The 19608-nt window shown below is 32.5% G+C and overlaps 4 protein-coding genes across 7 annotated transcripts; 2 read left to right on the top strand and 2 right to left on the bottom strand.

Annotated features, from left to right (window-relative positions):
* The first annotated feature begins 696 nt into the window (after positions 1-696).
* On the top strand, positions 697-4326 carry LOC128886260 (putative leucine-rich repeat-containing protein DDB_G0290503). 2 transcript variants are annotated; one of them, XM_054140979.1, is made up of 2 exons: positions 697-886; positions 1341-4326. In XM_054140979.1, exon 2 carries the CDS (start codon positions 1370-1372, stop codon positions 4130-4132), a length of 2763 nt encoding a protein of 920 aa, XP_053996954.1. In that variant the 5' UTR covers positions 697-886; positions 1341-1369; the 3' UTR covers positions 4133-4326. The 2 variants fall into 2 exon arrangements, with proteins under 2 accessions (XP_053996954.1, XP_053996947.1); XM_054140972.1 differs by having other exon boundaries at positions 698-1144.
* LOC128886626 (beta-1,4-galactosyltransferase 7) lies at positions 4164-6740 on the bottom strand. Its single transcript, XM_054141689.1, has 5 exons — positions 5871-6740; positions 5576-5793; positions 5268-5491; positions 5035-5181; positions 4164-4963 (listed from the first exon to the last, which is right to left on the bottom strand). Exons 1-5 carry the CDS (start codon positions 5971-5973, stop codon positions 4672-4674), a joined length of 984 nt encoding a protein of 327 aa, XP_053997664.1. The 5' UTR covers positions 5974-6740; the 3' UTR covers positions 4164-4671.
* Positions 6741-7728: 988 nt separating this feature from the next.
* On the top strand, positions 7729-11179 carry LOC128886340 (probable ATP-dependent RNA helicase DDX27). Its single transcript, XM_054141142.1, has 13 exons — positions 7729-7924; positions 8044-8226; positions 8387-8474; positions 8535-8680; positions 8768-9073; positions 9163-9290; positions 9365-9562; positions 9631-9775; positions 9869-10050; positions 10124-10455; positions 10531-10782; positions 10863-10944; positions 11032-11179. The coding sequence occupies exons 1-13, from the start codon at positions 7838-7840 to the stop codon at positions 11123-11125; spliced, it is 2223 nt and encodes a 740-aa protein (XP_053997117.1). The 5' UTR covers positions 7729-7837; the 3' UTR covers positions 11126-11179.
* A 2033-nt stretch (positions 11180-13212) lies between these two features.
* On the bottom strand, positions 13213-19087 carry LOC128886186 (sister chromatid cohesion protein PDS5 homolog B). 3 transcript variants are annotated; one of them, XM_054140836.1, is made up of 12 exons: positions 18816-19087; positions 17985-18139; positions 17703-17897; positions 17441-17631; positions 17152-17359; positions 15014-17050; positions 14683-14929; positions 14334-14581; positions 13963-14259; positions 13559-13594; positions 13399-13449; positions 13213-13323 (listed from the first exon to the last, which is right to left on the bottom strand). In XM_054140836.1, exons 2-12 carry the CDS (start codon positions 18063-18065, stop codon positions 13267-13269), a joined length of 3648 nt encoding a protein of 1215 aa, XP_053996811.1. In that variant the 5' UTR covers positions 18066-18139; positions 18816-19087; the 3' UTR covers positions 13213-13266. The 3 variants fall into 3 exon arrangements, with proteins under 3 accessions (XP_053996811.1, XP_053996819.1, XP_053996827.1); XM_054140844.1 differs by having other exon boundaries at positions 14698-14929; XM_054140852.1 differs by lacking the exon at positions 13559-13594.
* Between the last annotated feature and the right edge of the window lie 521 nt (positions 19088-19608).

Below are 19608 nucleotides of genomic sequence, written 5' to 3'. Positions count from 1 at the left end.
ATTTGTGATTCAAACGTCAGATTGAAAGGTATTTACTCACAGCAGCTTCTTTAATTATACAAAAGAACGGGGCATAAGAAAATTGGTAAATCGGATGTTTAATGCGTATTCGCCGTTATCCCTTCAAGAAATAACCGCTATTTAAATACTAATCGCAAGGGTAAAATTGATAAAATGTACGAACTAAATTATTTCTTTACCAAAAAATATCTCGGTACTAATCTACTAATCTTTATAATTTCGCCAATTTATCGAGGGAATGAGAGAGAGAGAGAGAGAGAGAGAGAGAGAGAGAGAGAGAGATTTATATTAAATTTATTTGTGTGATGTAATCGGAAATGCATAATCAGACGTTCTAAGACAATGAACGAAGTGTAGCATATATAATAAATTAGTGAATGCTAAAATAAGTGCATGCAGACAATTACATTCGTACTTTATATTTTCAAAACTACAGATCTAGTTAACGTTATAGGATCGATATCATTGAAAATGACACATAATAATTGAAAAGCGATCATTAAAAAATGAGAAAAAATAATTAAATAATTGAAATAAGTATAGTATCGAGAATAAGTTCAATGAAAAGTACAATAACGGAATATAAAAGTTAACCTATACGATCGGCCATGGAGGCGGCCATATTGCGTTGCGATACCTCGATTCCGTAGAGAACTCGAAGTTTATTTCGATATCCGTATGCCATTGTCAGTGCTAACGTAGATGTGCGATTTGTATGATCGAATTTCAATTTATTTTCATCCTGTGGGTAAATTCCATGAATTTATAACGTTATCAATCGAACGTGGTTAACGACTGATATATCAGCAGATTCAAAAGTTTCTTCTCGTAACAATGGACTCGGAATAAAGCCGATGGCTGAGAGGTGAGCGAGTTTCGGCTTCTTTCACGCTGTACGCTGCCGATAGGAGGATCACAGTGTGCGAAAGAAATTGTTTTCCTTCGTCAACAATTGAACAAAGTATTCGAAAAGCGTTTCAAATTATTCGACGATAATACACGCACCTTATAACATAACGCACCGGCTGAACATTACGGTTTTTACGATGTTTAGCATACGATCCGTTGATTTGTTTCAATCGCTTTTTGACTTAAGATCTGCAGTCTCGGCACAGAAACAAAGGTTGGATTTACTCGATGAAGTATTATTAAACATATTCTTATTTTTGTACAGAATTCGAAGCATGAATAGTCTTTATTCGCGTCATGTGTATTGTGTTAGTTTTATTTTAAAAGCATAAATTGTACAGTATTATCGATTACATTGTACCATTGTCGAAGATGTAATAACGTTCTTTATTCTTCTTATTAATTTACAGACTGTTCAATAGCTTTTGGATGTCTAAATATGCCAGGCTGTGCAGCAGTTGGCTGCAACAATCGTAGTGAAAAAGGTTATATTATGAAATGTTTTCCACGTGACCCAAAGTTGAGGAAAATTTGGCAAGAACGCGTGGCTAGAGCCGACTGGGAACCATCTAACAATTCATTCCTTTGTCATGTACATTTCGAGCCTCAGGAATGGTCCATAACGCAAAGTGGAAGAATTAGGTTAAGAAAAAACGCTATCCCTTCTATATTTACGATAACATCTACAAGAAAGTCTCCCAAGAAAAGGACTAGGATAATTGGTATCAAAGAAGAAAATTCATCTCAAAACGAATACAGCACCGAATATGTGGAAAATAGTACTAAACATTCATCCACGGAACATTTAGAAGAAAAGGACTCGGATTTTCAAGATCTTTGCGAACCATTCATTCAGTTTGTTGGAAATAAGTTTAGATATGTTCGTAAGTACGTAGGAGAAGACGACGAGAAAGAAAGCGTTAATTCCGATCTTCAAGAAGAAAGTATTATTATGATTGCCGAGGATAATGTCATAGACATTAGCAGCTCTGCGAAATATGATAATCTTGAAGCACGATTGAATAATAGTAAGAAAGAAACTGGATTATCTTTAATGATCGATAATCCGGAAGCTATATTATCAAGTGCCATTGTGAAAGAAGAAATTAAACTAGAAGTTATGGATCATAATGCATTTGAGGATAGTTACGATGAAATTGAGGAGAAGCTGAAACAGATTTGCGATGGTGGGTCTACAGAAGATGAAAGTTATAATAACGAAGGGAGAAGAAAGTTGACAATTAAAAGTCGCAAGCAAGGTGTACAAATGATAGATAGAAATGGTGATATTAATAATGGTAAATGTAAAGTTGCTCTTTCTGTTAATACAAATCATAATTTTCCGGGAAGAAATGAATTTGGACATACGCTTATGGACAAAGAAGAAAATGTTGAAATAATTTTTGGTATAGAAAGCGGAGATGAAAAGATATCTGTAGCTCAAATTACATCAAAAATTAATAAAGTAGACGATAATGCCTTGAGATACGACGAAATAATATCTATTAAAGATGAAAAAAAGATTTTTAACGAAGATATAGAAGAAAATTTTACTAAAGATGAAGTACATGTTATACCAAATATAAGAGCAGCTATGAAACGTAAAAGAAGAACCAGAGAAGAAATAATGAAGTCGATAAAAAAGTCGATTAGAAGCACCTCTGATCAAGATGTTAATTCGTCGACTAATAACGACTTGTCGGATAGTATAGAGCAAGAAACGACGATAAAAGATGAGTTGTCAATGTTTTCACGAGAGATGAGCGATATTAATAAAAGAAATAATTCAAAAATGGAAGTAGCGAAGTTTGTAATAAAAGTAACCGGTGATCCCGATGATGTGACCGAAATTATCGAAGAGTTATCAACTAATACGATAGAAACACAAGTATCTCAAAAATTTACCCCTGTTTGCAAGAATGAAGAAAATAATGCGTTCATTACGTCTGTTATAACAGTACTGTCACCTAAAAACCAGAGAGAAATAACTTACAGCGATTTTAGTAGTCCATTAACAAGAGATGACTACGCAACTTCCACAAAGAAAGATTTATATTGTTCTCCTTCTAAGGATAGAGAATTTGTAAATTTAGATTTCACTCATAATTCGAAAAACTGTCGCTCTTCGTCTCTTCGGCGTACTTGCTCCGACGAAGAGAACAAAAATCAGACAAAGACTAATTCTGTATTACAGAATAGTATGTACACTGCTCAAACTACCATAGAAAATAATACTAAATGTTCTGTTTCACCTGATTACGAGGATCTACTGGAGAGAATACAAATTCAAGAAGATGTAATTGGAAAATTAACCGATCAGTTGATTATTTATAAAGAGTTGGAAAACAGTTTGAGAAATAAAGATGTTGGCCACGACGTACAAATCAGAGAAGTAGAAACAACTCCAAAAATTTATACAAGATCGAATAATTCACAAGCTTTAGCTGTTACAAAAAAGATATTGGAATCTAAACAAAGGTTAATAGAAGATTTATCGAATAGGGTGAATTATTTTGAAGAAATGAATAAGAAATTAATGAAAACTGTCACATTGGAGTCACAGCAGAAGAGGAAACTCGAAGGACAAATTAAGCAAAAGGATAATCGAATTAAGGAACTCAACTGGAAATTGGAGAAGGCTTCCAAATACCTAGAAAGGGCTGAGAAAAACACAAACACATACAGAAGGAAAATGTTAAATATGCAAACTATTATGAGGAGGAGAAAACTTTTAGACGAAAAAATGAACAAATTCAATGAAATATTAATCGATAATTCCAGACAAGAGTTTTCAGAGAAGGCTTTAGCTATGGCAGCAGATATTAGAAAAACTTGTGGAAGAAACGGATACGATAAGTTACTTTCTTACGGGATTCCATTACCACCGTTACCAGCTTTGTGTAAAGGAGTTTTCAAAGAAGATTACACAGATAATAATAAAAGTGATACAGATAAAGTGCAAAATTCTACTTCAAAATTAAATATCAAAACAGAAAAGATGCAAGATACAAATAACGAATCTGAAACGGATGAAAAAGATTCGGAGCTACCTGACGCGATTGCTAAAACATGCGAATACGATGGCGCGGAAACCGTAACAGGAACTGTGCAAGACATTTTCGATGAAAACAATGATGGTGATGATTTTAGTACAAATGAATTAAGAGAACATTTCATTCTGCAGTTGAATGCAGTTATGTAGCCACGGTTCTATAGTTTAGAGCCCTTTCTTTTTTACCACATTCAAACTAGGAAATGTAATATTAAAATCGTAAATGCTTAGACAGGTTTCCTTCTGTATCATTGTACAATATCCATTGTGCACTTACAATTATATTTATTGTATAATACCATTTCACGCTCTCACTTCCGATGTAAATATATGTATAAACATTATTATGTGTAATATAAAAGACCATTTTAATCAGCGAATTACAGCATTAAATCGTTATTCGCATATGTTTTAATACATAATTATCTATCACAATAGATCTGATGTTTCTTCTGCATTAATAAGATTTATCTTTTACTAAGGAAAACAAGTCTGCTACAAATTTAAATCAAAATAGTTTTCACCAGATGTCTGTTTCTTTTTTAAATTGTTAATTAATTATTATCAGTAACATTACGGTATAATGTGTTTAAAAGATTATAAAAGAATTGATTGATAGTGTAGTAATTCTATATAATTATTTAATTATATACATATGTATTTACTTAATACAGTTTTGATCGATATAGTTACAATGCAGTGGCAGACTTGTTATTATTGACTTTTTTTTTCTCCTTTGATTTTCCATCTTTAGATCCCACTACCTTATCACATTCACACCAAGGTGTACCCGACTTATCGCACATTAGAGAAATATTAAGGACGGTTAATGGTGTGTCCCCAATAGTCATTGCAATGGTACCTACTATTTTATAAGAAACATTATTTAAGCCGGTCTGACGATCTCGTTTTCGAGTAATTTCTCGTTGATTGTAACATTTGATCATATCTCGTTTTCTATGACTCCTGTCATGCGTATGTCTGAAATTCATGAAAATTCAATGAATATCTACATTAGTAGCTAATACATCACAAATACAATTTTTTCTCACTTGAATGTATTATGGGTTCCAGTAGATACATTTTGTGGTCTCGTAACGGTCAAACTTGCTTCTTTCAATCTAACATAGAATTCATCGTCTTCAAGACCCCAACCCCAATATTTATTAGACATTCCATTTACTTGTATAAAATGTTCTCTGTGGAAATATATTCTTATTAATGCATTGGCAATAATAACATGTTACTAACATGCATTGCATAATAAGAACTTTGCGATAAAAACCTTTTAATAAGTAATATGCCCCCAACAAATGTCGGGTAGTGGTATCTAGGATGTAATTCTGGAGAAGATACATGGTAGGGCCCCTTGGCAGGAAAAGAGTATAATAATTCATCGTTTATAGGCAATAAATCTACATCGTGCATAGCTATGTAATCAAATTCTTTGTTAACTTCAAGGAAGCCTACGTTTATAAGAGAGGCTCTATTGAATCTAAACCTATCAACCTACGAAAACACAGAAGTACGATTATTAAATTTAAACAATTTCTTTGAATTTATCATTTGAATTTATTTGAAATGAAAATATACCTGGTTGAGTATGAATATATGATAATCTATATTTTGTTTATCTAAGAATTTCTTCATATGGGGAGCAAATATTAGTAGCTCTTCAAAACGATCTCTAAATGGCACAAGTATAGCTAACCGATGGGACAATTTTTTATAACTTTTATCATCGTTATCCTCCTGTTTATTCTTATTATTGTACTGATTTGACTGCGTAACTATTTCACATTCGCATTCATCTATAATTTTTAGTTTGGTGTAATTTTCAAACTTTCTGTAGATTGTATTTAGAGTATTTGAACAATTGTTATCTTACCTATACTTATAAGAGCAATATTTATCAAACACGCGATGATAAAATTAATTAAAATGCAAGCAAATATATATTTAACTTTTATACTCTTCCAAACAACTGCCATGCCTGATAACAGGTATGCGAGTAATATATCTCGAATTTGCAAATACTCGACTTATTCATTGAATGACAGTCTTGTTAAGGTTTATTTAAATATCTTATAGTTCCTTTCTTCTCGTTTCTGATCGATTTTGATGAATGAAATTAATGTAAAACTCATTGTATCGTCGTATGATTCCATTCGTGTATCCGTGATATTTCGCACGAAAATTCGAGAGTCGTGGAATAAGACACTTTGTTCTTACATATTCCTTTCAGACTGTTTCAGACTAATTCAAATATACACGTCGATCGATTCTTAACTAATAGTAAGGTTTTTCGTCTATCAAATATCCATCGGTCACTCGACCGAGAAGGATACGTTCTCTGCCCCAAATACACGTATCTTCTGATCGATTGTACGCATAATTCTGACATGCGTTAAGATTTAATTTATGCATTATTGGCGCGTAACGTTATTCGCTCGTAATGGTAATAGCCAATTTTATACCATTTCACTGACAAACTAAATTTTCACTTCAAGAAACGCTCTGTGCTCTTGACGGTTACGTTGCGATCACATAGCTGTAGCTAGTAGCTCCATTGCTTGCCATAAAACCTGATAAAACCTTTCTTGAAACTTGGAACACAGTGCCAATAAGAGACCTTATCGAACTAACAAAACTAATCCTCTAAATAGTATGGATAACGTGTGATAACGAATGGGTTGGATTTTATAGTGACACATGTGTGGGATTAATGGATTTATCCAGAAATAGCACCGCTCACTAAGCCGCTCAATGAGCGGATTTCAGTACCAGTATTATACGAATACAATAAGTATCAGCGATCTGTTTCATGGACCAATAAATGCTTTTGTAACTTACAAAAGCATTTATTATTACAAATTATAAGTTGCCCTCAGGGGCTGTAGCAGGAGTTTGTAGCTACAGTACGGGCTTAGCAAACCCGAGGTATCCGAGCTAGAGGGGGCCCAGTGGGGGGGCCCAAGAGATGAGAAGTAAAAGATACTGTTAACAGTATCTGCAGTATAATGCAGGGGTCATGTAAGACGATGATAAAAAGAATGGAAATAAGCTAGTAATAAGTAAGCAGTAGTGTGATAACTTTGTATAATAAGTTACGCGCATGAACGAAGGATTTTGTAAGCTTGGATCAGAACCCTTAAAATTTTGCACTAGTGACGCCATCGGTGGCAAAGTGGCCAAGTTTGTAGTGAAAATAGTTCCCACTATTCACGCTAGATGGCGGTAACCAATCTAATTTAATAAATTATTCTTTACTTTCCATAAATGCATAATTAACACGACTCTTTGCTTCATAATACTGTAATGTAATGTATTATTTAACATGTCAAGTTTGTCACTTTAATGAGTAAATAATAATTATCGATCGTTTAGTTAGTGGCGCCATCGGTGGGAAAACGCACAAGTTTATAATGAAAATAGTTCGCACTGTTGCCGCTAGATGACGTCACTAAGTAAATGAACCAATAATTATTGCTGTATAAAATACCTATTGATAAAAATGATAATTGAAATAATAATATATCGTAGTGCTGTAAAGCAAAGAATTATACCTAATAATCCATTTATGAAAAATGAATAATTTATTAAAATATAGCGCCATCTTGCAGAAACGTTAGGAACTATCTTCACTACAAACTTGGGCATTTTCTCACCGATGACGCCACTTAGTACTTCGTATATATAATATAGTACGTAAAATAGTATTTCACTATATTCGTATACAATTTTGCAACATTCAGCGACTTATTATACATTATATGTATAGGTGCCATGTGCACTCTGTCCACGTGGGTTTAGTATTGAAAGTTTAATGTGCCTTCGTATAACCTGTAGTGTAAAATGGATAGTAATTGCGATTTAATTAAAACAATCGAAGACGATCAAGAAGTAACAGATTTTTCTGATAATTCTGATACGGAAGACGATGTGAGATATTGCCATACAAATTATAACATAATATTACAATGTTTTGTTTCTTCGAGCTAAACAAATATTTATTTATTACACTAATTTGTAGACACGTTAATGAATAGTTACTCTCGTAGTTTCAGCCCCGAAAACAAAAGAAAAAGCAAAAGAAGGATTTTGATAGCAACTTTAAATTCGTAAATGACATATCTGAATATAATAAGGACACATGGAATGATTTGAGCAAATATATTAAACGAAAAGCGAAAACAAAACTTGATGATAAAATCAAAAAGATTAGGAAAGGATCGGAGAATGAAGTAAGTAACTATGTTATCAATGTAATTTCATGTTTGAGTTTGTTAGGTTAGTTGTTGATTCGTTACTTTTGGAGGTTATCAGTGACAGCTATATATTTTTAAAAGTTGGTTTGAGAAAGCGTTCTGATATTTTAACATTTTATATATATTTTCCTTGCAGAATGAAATCAATGATTCCATTATAGATTCATCCGAAATTAAAATAGAAGACGATGAAATTTCTTTATCGGAAGATGAACTTAAAAAAGGTAATGATTTTATTGTACGATTTTAAATTGAATTGCACGTTAACGTATATTTTGTTGTAGATATATTTAAGACAAAAGAAAGGAAGAATAAAAAGAAAAAGACTGCCTATGAAAATGAGGAAGAAGCCATTAACTTTGAGGAGTATTCGAGTTCAGAACCATACGCAACATTTTACCAAATGAATTTGTCGCGTCCTTTATTGAAGGTACAATCCTATTACATATCAAATTACAGTTTTGTAACATTGCACTTTTTAGTTTTTTCTTATAATTTCTATGTATTCTTGTTAAAGGCCATAACAGCTATGAATTTTGTACACCCAACACCCATTCAAGCTGCTACTATTCCTGTTGCATTAATGGGTCGTGACATATGTGGTTGTGCTGCTACTGGTACTGGTAAAACTGCAGCTTACATGCTACCAACTCTGGAGAGGTTACTGTATAGACCTTTGGATGGTCCTGCTATTTCCCGAGTTCTTGTACTCGTACCAACGAGAGAACTTGGTGTCCAAGTGTATCAAGTTACAAAACAATTATCTCAGTTTACAACAGTTGAAGTAGGATTATCTGTTGGTGGCTTAGATGTGAAAGTTCAAGTGCGTAGTTATACCATAGTACAAATTTAAGTATCTATTAGTATTAAATTTATACATAGCTTCTATCAAATTTTTTACTATGTAATTAGGAAACTGTATTAAGGAAGAACCCAGATATTGTAATAGCTACACCTGGCAGATTAATTGATCATTTAAAAAATACACCCACATTCTCGTTAGACAGTATCGAAGTACTCATTTTAGATGAAGCGGACAGGTAAATTGAAACATATACTTGACTTATAGTTGCTCTGTATTATATTGCAAGTAATTTTATTATCTACTTTTAAGGATGTTAGACGAGTACTTTGCAGAACAAATGAAATATATAGTGCAACAATGCTCTAGAAGTAGACAAACGATTTTATTTTCTGCTACCATGACCGAAGAAGTAAAAGACTTGGCTACCGTGTCTCTTGATAAACCTGTGAAAGTATTTGTAGATAGTAATCAAGATGTTGCCTTTAATTTACGCCAGGAATTTATTCGGTAAGTTAGATCGTAATTGGTGCTCTTGGTGACAATACACTGAAATAGTAAATATTTGTTTAATATAGAATACGAAAAGAAAGGGAAGGAGATCGCGAGGCAATTTTAGCTGCTTTAATTTGCAGAACTTTTCACGATCATGCTATGGTTTTTGTTCAAACAAAGAAACAAGCTCATAGACTTCATATTCTATTAGGATTGTTGGGTGTGAAGGTACATGAAATATAACTTGTTTAATAAATATTCTACATAACCATTAATATATATTCTTAATAAGTTATGTGCCATCCATATTTCGCATCGTAGGTTGGAGAACTTCATGGTAATCTCACACAACCTCAACGTTTAGAAAATTTACGAAAATTTAAAGACGAAGAAATAGATATCTTACTAGCAACAGATGTTGCTGCAAGAGGTTTAGACATAAGTGGTGTTAAAACTGTAATTAATTTCGTTATGCCAGCTACCATGCAACATTATATTCATAGGTATAAAAGCCTAGTTTACGCGTATACTTTTATGCATTTTGTAGAAAATAAATACTCTTAATTTCTCTATCAGAGTTGGTCGAACAGCTAGAGCCGGTCGTGTTGGAGTGTCAGTATCATTGGCTGGTGAACAAGAACGTTCGTTGGTTAAAGAGATTATTAAAAATGCAAAAAATCCAGTAAAAAATCGAATAATACCTCCCGATATAATCGAAAAATATAACAAAAAATTACAATCTCTTGAAGCTGACGTGGAGAACATATTGGAAGAAGAAAGAAATGAAAGAGAATTAGCCAAAATAGAAAATCAAGCAAATCGCGTCGAGAAATTACTTAAAAATGAAAGTGATAAAGGCGAGCAAAGAAGCTGGTTCCAAACTCAAAAGGAAAGGAAAGAAGAAAAGGGTTAGTATTCGAAATATTCGATCATTTCGGTAATTAATTATTCATATACATTGCTTTAATTTACATTGCTTTTAGAGAAACTATCATTAGTAGAAAAACAACCAAAAAATAAAGAGAAGAAAATCAGACATATAGGGCCTCCGAAAATCGGCGAAGAGAAGAAAAAGAAAGTATCAAAGGATCTTAAAAAAGAAACTGCAGAAGACAGAGCAGTGAAAGAATTAGAAAAAATTGCGGCATTTCAAGCAAGATTAGCTAAAAAGAAAAATAAACAAAAGAAAATTCGAACAGTCATGGATGATGATAGATCTTTAGCTAATAGAAAAAGTATATTACAATACAATATTATTTTTAATTTTAATATTCAAGTATTTTTTTTTTCTCTTATGACATCGATTATATTTTAGCGTCGATAAAACGACCGAAGTCTTCGTTTGCTGCCGATTTAACTGATACGAGTAAGAAAGCTGTGAAAAGAATGCGTTACGAGTAAGTATATATTACTTTATTACATATAATAAAATATTACATATTCTAATATGTGGTATACAAGCAATTTTATTATACACATTTTAGAGCAAACACAAAACAAAATAAAAATAAAAGGAAAGGTGCACAGAATTTCAGCATAGGGAAGAAGGATAATAGAAAAGCTTTTAGAAAACGTTAAGATTAATTTTTATATCTGTAACTACCTAAATGTTATTAAATACATACGATTTTACTTAATTCGTTTTATTATAGAACCGTTACAATGCGTCACTTACGTCTCACAGATTGACAGATGAATAGCACTGATTAATTGGTTGGTTTTTTTTTTCATCAGAATATGTATATTTCATAATCTATAACCTGTTTGAAAAAATTGCAGTACTATGCAATGAAATACTATACTATGAATTGAAAAGCTATAAATTACTTAAAAAGAATTAAATAAAATTATGCCAATTACAAGTAGTAACGCTGCACTATTGATATTTAACAAAAAAGAAATTAATAATTTGCATTGTACTGTAATTTTAATGAAGAGGTAATAGGTATGTGTTAAATTCTATAATGTTTAGATAATAAGATCAAACATTCGTCGCCATTCACATTCACATTCACAATTCCCATTCGTATTTAGGTTTAATACATTTTAATTCTTACCGCTAATAATTCTAATGTTGAAAAAGGAAATTTTATAAAACCTAGGCCCATTTTAAATTACTTAAGAATTTCATTCATATTTGTATCCACTTTTCTAACCCCCGTAAGAGCAAAAAGTTAACAATTGAATTTGTATGAAATTTTAAATAAGTAATGTACTCTTAGAATTTCAAGTGTATTTTATTAGCAAAGAAAAATATAAATTTAAAAGTATTATTGTTGGTAATGATAATTGAATAAAACAACGTTTTGAAAGTAATTCATATTAATACACTGAATTTAAAATAAATGATGATACATAAGTTAGATCGAGTTACAAGAACTATTCGTACACTTTGCATTACATTTTAAGTGCAGAAAAGTTTTTGGATACAAATTTGAATAGAAGCGATACGAAATTAGTTTATAATACATATACAATTAATGACAGTGATACAGGAATAACCGTCACGTACGAGCATGTTGAACTTCTTTAATGGATTATCATAATGATGATGCGTTCTCGTTACGTTTGCATAACAAAAGTTTTAACAAATAATGTTTATATTAATGCGCACTATTCGCACCATTTATATGTATACATGTATAGATACTATTGAAATATTCATAAGGTCACCTTGTTTGAAATAAGTTAATTATTAGAGGCCGTGCGCTGGCCAAATTTCAATTTAATTTAATTTTACAAATAAAACATAAACAGATAATTTTACGAGACAATATATGTCTTATTAGAAAACAGTGATCGTCAGAGCTGAATGATTTCTTTGATAGGATAATGATGATAATAATAATAGCAATAAGATAATAATAATAATATTAATTATAGTAGTGATGATAATCAAACGAATAGAAAGAAACAACTTTGGATCAGAAAGCCAATTGACACACATCCAGTTTATCTAAAACACAAGTGTTTATAGATATCCAATAACGTTATGTTGTTCTCTTCTGCGTACAAAAACATAATGCATTCCATTTATCGTGACGTACCTTTTATAACGAAACTTCATATCAGTTACTCTTAATTAAAAACAAAAACTAAATCTGATAATACTACTATCATGGAGTACAGATTTTACTAGTTGTAAGTCGTTCGTTACAAACAGTACATTTTTTATGCAGTCTCTGTTACTTATCCGTGAAGAAAAATGCGCGTGAAATGGTACAAACATTTATATTCATTAATGCAAAAGTGAACAATACAACAATTGTCAGATAGTTCCCAAGGAAGAAAGACCTTTGATTATTACATTTTCCAATTGTGAAGGAATTGTAGTTTTGTATTATCGAATGTGCCACTGCTTTAATTAACATATAAGAGAAATTAAAACAAGAACGAGTTTACGTATCCTTTCATAATTAAAAGAAATACATTTCCCAAATGGTGTAAGATAATTAATTTTTAATTTGTTTCAACTCCACAAAATTTGTTCAGTCGTAAGCCTACACGTATTAATTATTTCACGTTAATGTATAATTATCTTAACATCTTACTGTCTAGACATACGCGAACGACAGGTTTATTAATTGTTGTACATAACCAAAATATTCTGTTTTCTAATTTGTAAGGTATTTTTAGATTCTTTAATTCTTATGATCATCACGTCCCTTAAGTCTTTCCCCTATTTCTAACATCCTCTTGGATACAGTTCGTGCACTTAATTATTTATTTACTTTATCCGATTCTCTTAATGCCCTCTTTGCTGGTGGTTCTTCGATCTGAAAAATTATATATACTCTTATATATGATACCAAAATAATGTATCCAAACAATTTGTAATCTTAATTATTTACCTCATCTTCTATACCAGGTAATTGAATTCTAGTTTCTGATGCTTCTGCTGGCTGTAAATAAAATCGAATGCATCGTAAACAATGTAAGTTATTACGAATTAATGGGTAATATATCAAACAATGCAAATTTTTATCCTCGTGAAATTTCAAATCGCTTTACCTGTGCATCAATGCATTCCACTTCTCCAATTTGCAGCTTGAAATTATATTATACATAAACATCTTTTAACGCTACTGTTTGCGAATTATTCGCTAATGTAAGTTTGTATTAATTATAATTACAAATATTTGAGTAGAATTAAAGAAAATAGGATGTACGGTTAATCGTCCATTATTCGATACTAAAAACTTCAAAAACAATTTCTTTATTGACCCGAATTGACGATCATGTATTACTTTAATAATAATAAAGCCCTTAGGGACTGTAGCTATGTTTAATCGTAGCTACAGTACGGGTTTAGCGATCCCGAGGTACCCGAGCTATAAAAGGGCCAGTAGCCCCCAAAAGTGACGTTTATGTCAACGCAGAAATTGTTTATGAAACAATTATGTAACTTATCTTACCCTTGCATCAGTTTCATTTGGCCCAATACCGACTTCTTTCTGCTGTTTAGATTTAGCCCTGCGCTGTGGCCTTTCGCTAGCAGAATGTGTATTGTGAAGCGATCCTTTTCCTTTGGGAGTCAACATGTTTATTTGCATATCAGCAGGCAAATAATTCCTGATGTTACTTAACAGTTCATCTGCACGCTTGAAGTACATAGTAGGAATTCGTGTCTCGCTTGGGAACTCTTTCATATCGAAATTTGTTGTCTTAGTGTATATCACATTCATAGCTAAATCACAAACAGCCCACAGTTTCTGCGCACATGAAAAATAACGTGAATTTCTGGTATTTAATTTATAAATAGTAAGGCGTAGTTTAAAATGTTTACATAATTCATGACGTTATCTTCAGGCTTCAAAGCATCTTTATGGCTCTTCATTCGTTCTATGAGATTTTTATAAAAACCATAGCAATAGTATTCGTTTTTTGTTATAAGAGGTTCTAGTATAAACCATAAACATTGCTGTATTACTTTTAATTGAGTCGTCATCATATGGCTTGTGAATTCAGGATCGTGTGCAAGAATAGGGACAGCAAATACTAGCATATAATCAGGAAGAATATGAGGCAATTGACCTGCAATCATTATTTAATCGAGTAATTATTCCTCGATGTCATAATAATATTTTCAATCACAAAAAGAAACAATATCAAACAATATTTCGATAATGCCTTACTATTTAGTTTCTTACCCATGGCCCGCTCTACGGTACCCAAAGATAATGTCTTAACATAATCCCTCCTTTTGTTTATATCAGTTTGCATATAAGTTTTTAAAACACACTTTAGTCTTTTGTTTTGTTCTTTGCCTGCAAGGGCATAATAACCCATAAAATCTAATGGTAAGCATTTATTTGGGATTCCCCTTCCAAGTCCTTTATGTAATTTGCTACCAAAAGCCTCTCGTACTTGTGGAACTTCATCCTATAAATCAATGTCGATCATTTAAATATTTTTCTGGTATTAGAGCATTAATATTGTATTATTGGTGTAAAATAATTAACATACCATCATGAGTTGTGACAAGTTGTAGAACTGTTCCGCTGTAAATTGATCACCAACACCTTTTTGCTCGCATATCTTTAGCATCGAGCAACCAGCTTGTAATCGCAACCAACTCATCTCTGCTTTACTTAAACGACCTTGCTGTAATAGATCTCCTTTGTTTACTACAAATGCATTCAACATTCTAAAGGTTTTTTGCGCAGAGAGTACATCAGTCTTCAAGCCCAATAACCAGCGTGCCATACATTTCAAACCTTCTAATCTACAACGTGTCTCTTCGGGTAATTGATCTTCTCTGCACCAGTCTCTGTCGATTGTGTCAGAAGTTTGTTCACTGCTTTCCTTCACTAATAGCTCTTTGACTATTTTTCTGGACACCATATTTTTTATTTGTACTTGATATTTTTCTGGTAAATTATAAGCTATATGACCTAACGTGACTATAGATGTTCGATAATATTCGGATGTTGGTGTTAGAGTATTTTTAATTCTCTCAATAATTTCAGGGAAAATGGTATCATGAATATTGGTCATATTAACAAATAAACACCTAACGGCCTGTTTTGCTTGTTTTGGTGTTCCCGTTTCCGCAAAGTTCTTGCATATCGTAACCATGAGGTTCATAATATCTGGCGCTACATCACATAAAGGTTTGTATTTTCCTAAGAATGTGAAAATTGAAAGAACCAATGGTGCCACCATTTCATCCTCTAATTCCAGTAGATGAACAAGTTGCATCAAAATGTCATTATGAAGAAAGTGTGGACCAAATACGAACGAAAGCATCACAAGTAACCTTAAACCTTTTTCACCCGCATTATTTGGATTGAGTCCAACTTCTTCTATTACATTACCTCCTTTTAAACAATCTAATACATATCCGATTAAAACCCTAATCGCTTCTTCGTCTATCATGACCGAACTGACTCTTTCCAACAACATTTTTATCGTGTTGTAGTACAAATTTGTCATGACAGGTTGACCTAATTTTTTGAGAACCATACTTATAGTATCTGCACATTCTTTACAAGAAACATTTGGCTGAACTATTGTTTCCATTCCTTGCAACAATGCTGAATCCTTTCTCATATGATTACTAAATTTCTGTAAGAATTCTTGCACTTTCATAGGATCTGGCAGAAAACGAGATATCTGATGAATTTTGGCCACCACTTCGACACTGGCATCTGTCTTTTTTACAATTTCTAACCACTCTACTACTGCTCGTCGCACAGCGAGCTGATGTTTTTGCAATTCAACGAATGCTTTGGATGCATGGTCATCGATTGTACCTAATAAATGATATAATTTCTTCATCCTCTCGCTAGCTGGCAACTGATAAGGTACTAAACAAGTGTTTAGTAACCGCTCCACTAATAATCTATCCTCCATGCCTGCCATATAATAGCCATGTAATATTTTGTCTTTTATCCAAGTGACAGCCTTTTTTGTAGCTTGCGGTACATCTGCATCGTTTAGATGCTTCTTGTATATCATTGCCAATCCTGCCATTGCTTCCTTTCTGATTTTAAACTTTTTGTCCAAGGTTCTTTCTTTAACAAATTCGAGTAAGTCCTCGCTGTCCGATACAACTTCGAAATCCCTTCTGGCAGTGGTTACTATAGCCATAACAACTTCGTATCTAACGCTTTCGTCCGCGTCGTGTTGTCTCATTTTTAAGGTATCAGTAATATCCTTTCTTAATTCAGGATGGTTCAGTAAAAAATGCATCGAGTATTGTACACACTTTATACGAATCGATACGCTGATGTCGTTAAATCTTCCTAAAAATGCACGCCATAGCTGTGTATGTTGTACAGCCAACTGCGATCCCTTCTCAGAAAACATTCTGGCTAATAACGCCACGGCGCCTAATCTTTCCGTTTCAGAGGATGATTTCAGTTTACACTCTAATTGTGGAAGGACGGACAGCAAGACGCTTGGACAAATGTGATTTAACTCGTAAATCAAATCATATACTTTCTTGCAAATTTGTAAGCTTTTCTCCTCTTTGCCCAAAATCAGTACATGATTAAAAAACTATAAATTTAATAACACGGAAAATATTACACCGTTACGTTTCTTTCCCTTATGTAATACATACAAAAACATACAGACAATCTCAATTTTATTCTACTTACTGCTTGAATATAAGGTTCCAATGTATCACTACATTTAATTACTAGTTCCTTTGCAAGCAAATACGCGTTCTTTTTTTGTGTTTTGTTTGGTTCAACGATATTCATGAGTATAATGTCCAGAAGTTCATTGCTAACAATGTCTGACTCCGTAATAAGCGGGCACAAAACATCTAACATAAAACTTTTTACTTTCCCAGAATGTTCGTCGCTGCAATTGTAACGATTGCGAAACAATTTAGTACCCTCTGTTCATTTGTGAGCTTTATTCTACGTCTGTAATCATACTTACTTTACTATTCTAAACATAAGAGAAAAAAGTGCACAGAAGATTTCTTGGCAATCTTCTAATTCAAAGCACATATTAAACGATTTCACGTATGCTAAATTTTCCAAAAGGTAAAAATATCTTTTGAAAGCAGGATCTTTAGGATCTTTCAAGCCAGCCAATTGTTTAATTAAAAACAAGAATATCGTTTTAACCTACAACAATATAAAATTAATTTAATATCAGAGTGAACTTGAGGAAAAAATAAAAAATAACTTTTATTTACCTGTTCTGCATCTTTATATGGAGCTTCAGGGGCATAAACCCTTAGAACATCGGCGATACAACACGCAATTAGGAGTTGTACATCTTTACTTTGATGCATTAGAAAATGTTCTTCTGCCAAATGTAACGCAAGGGGTATATACTGTTGATACATTCCTTCGTCTTGTCCCATTGCTTGTAACGTGTGAGCTAATGTCTGTTTAAAGAATTTAATGTAAGATCTTTTTACTTGTTCATGTTATTATTGTTTTATTCATTGGAAATTATTCTTTTTCAAATATACCTTTAATCGTCTAATCAGTTCATCTGGACCCAGATCTTCCGTAACAGATCTGCACCCTTGCGGGTAAATTATTTCTGACATAGTGTTTAATGAATGGTACAACGAAATATGAGAAACTTTATGTCCTTAAAATAATCTAGAATACTGTCCAAATTCTGTAATGTTATACATTCCGTTATCAGTTATCCTTTATCTTCTACAATATTATTTTTAATCATTTACTCGATAAAAATATACTAATAACATAAGAAACATTATAATAAATTATTCCAAAGTACTTTTGAAACTTACATATTAACGCATATTTTAGAGTATATTATTAATACTTTATACACTGTCGGGCAAACAACTACACTACCAAATACGAAAATAAATCCTTATGCTACTATAGCAAAGAGTGAAATCTAACAAATGAATACCACATAAATAGAACAAAACAATAAGAATCAATGTTTATATTCATATTAGGTTAATAGCTTTCACAACTGTACACTATTGGAACTTCTGCATCAGTACGATAAACAGAAAATGGGAATTATTACATATGCATAACAAATACAAATCAAATAATATAAATATGACTTAAATTGACTCGGTAAAAGATCAAATTACACACTGATCTATTTAACTTTTGTTAGAATTTTGTATCGGTACTCCAAAGCAACATTATCGAGAAAAATATCGCGTAGGTTATGTCTACCGTTGGCGCATAAATACAAGAAAATGACGTAAACAGTACTACAATTTTAGACGCTTGGAAATATCAGCAATTTCAAAACGTACAATTCTAAATAAACGTAAGATGTTATATCTGTTAAAAGAATGGATTACCTCAAGATATGCATAGGCACCACAAGGCCTGTGACACTCGGAATATCAATAAAGCAAATATATGTGATGGATACACGGCACTAGCTTAGTTTTTCGAATTCACACACTATCGCGATGTAATTTATTACTAAGTGCGATTATGACGCCTTCGACGTAATTTTCTGAATCTTTTGTAAATATTTGGCATGGTAAACTGATCAAAGTATCATCAAAAATGTAGCGAAACAGTTTTCGTAAACGGTTAAGCGTGTCAAAGGACGCAACAGTGCAATTCGATCACTTGAAATCAACTACATTTCAGTATAGCGGGAGATACTTCAGACTTAAGTGGTTAAACAACACGACGTAAAAGTACTAAACGAAAGTAACGGTGATCCTATTGGTTCGATTAACATGGACAAACGTATGATTCACCAATAGTGCAACAATAGTATTACACGCGCAAAGATGGGCGAAACCCTAGGCTTCGAATAAATCTGAAGTTTGCCGATGTGTTTGTCTCGTTTCTTCCTCTGGGAAATGTTCGAAAGAGGAAAAGAAACAAACATATCGGCAGACTTCAGATTTATTTCGAAGCCTAGGATTTTGCCCATCTATGTTTTGGACTAATCCAAAACACTAAATCAAAAAGTCCCTAGATGCGTAGGGTAAATCATGATGTAATGATGAATTCTATCAAAGTTACACTACTGATAGACATTATTCAAAGAAAATATTTAGCTACATTCCAAATTAAACGAATTTTTAACTTACGCTGATAAAACATATCAATCAAACGTATCAATTTGAACTT

Source organism: Hylaeus anthracinus, unplaced genomic scaffold (assembly GCF_026225885.1).
Source record: "Hylaeus anthracinus isolate JK02 unplaced genomic scaffold, UHH_iyHylAnth1.0_haploid 0, whole genome shotgun sequence".
NCBI classification, from domain to species: domain Eukaryota; kingdom Metazoa; phylum Arthropoda; class Insecta; order Hymenoptera; family Colletidae; genus Hylaeus; species Hylaeus anthracinus.
The sequence above is the reverse complement of the archived record's forward strand: the minus strand, read 5'-3'. Positions and strand labels throughout refer to the sequence as shown.

Bases quoted from the DNA above. Each gene is read 5' to 3' on its own strand.
- LOC128886260 (XM_054140979.1), top strand. From the start codon at position 1,370: ATGCCAGGCTGTGCAGCAGTTGGCTGCAACAATCGTAGTGAAAAAGGT.
- LOC128886626 (XM_054141689.1), bottom strand. From the start codon at position 5,973: ATGGCAGTTGTTTGGAAGAGTATAAAAGTTAAATATATATTTGCTTGC. The intron at 5,492-5,575 runs GTATATTTTCAT...GTGTTTTCGTAG, and splicing joins ATATATTCATACTCAACCAG to GTTGATAGGTTTAGATTCAA. The intron at 5,182-5,267 runs GTTTTTATCGCA...ATATTTCCACAG, and splicing joins GGCATATTACTTATTAAAAG to AGAACATTTTATACAAGTAA.
- LOC128886340 (XM_054141142.1), top strand. From the start codon at position 7,838: ATGGATAGTAATTGCGATTTAATTAAAACAATCGAAGACGATCAAGAA. The intron at 7,925-8,043 runs GTGAGATATTGC...TTACTCTCGTAG, and splicing joins ATTCTGATACGGAAGACGAT to TTTCAGCCCCGAAAACAAAA. The intron at 9,074-9,162 runs GTGCGTAGTTAT...CTATGTAATTAG, and splicing joins GCTTAGATGTGAAAGTTCAA to GAAACTGTATTAAGGAAGAA.
- LOC128886186 (XM_054140836.1), bottom strand. From the start codon at position 18,065: ATGTCAGAAATAATTTACCCGCAAGGGTGCAGATCTGTTACGGAAGAT. The intron at 17,632-17,702 runs GTAAATAAAAGT...ATATTGTTGTAG, and splicing joins CATATAAAGATGCAGAACAG to GTTAAAACGATATTCTTGTT. The intron at 13,595-13,962 runs GTAAGATAAGTT...TATAATTTCAAG, and splicing joins CAAATGAAACTGATGCAAGG to CTGCAAATTGGAGAAGTGGA.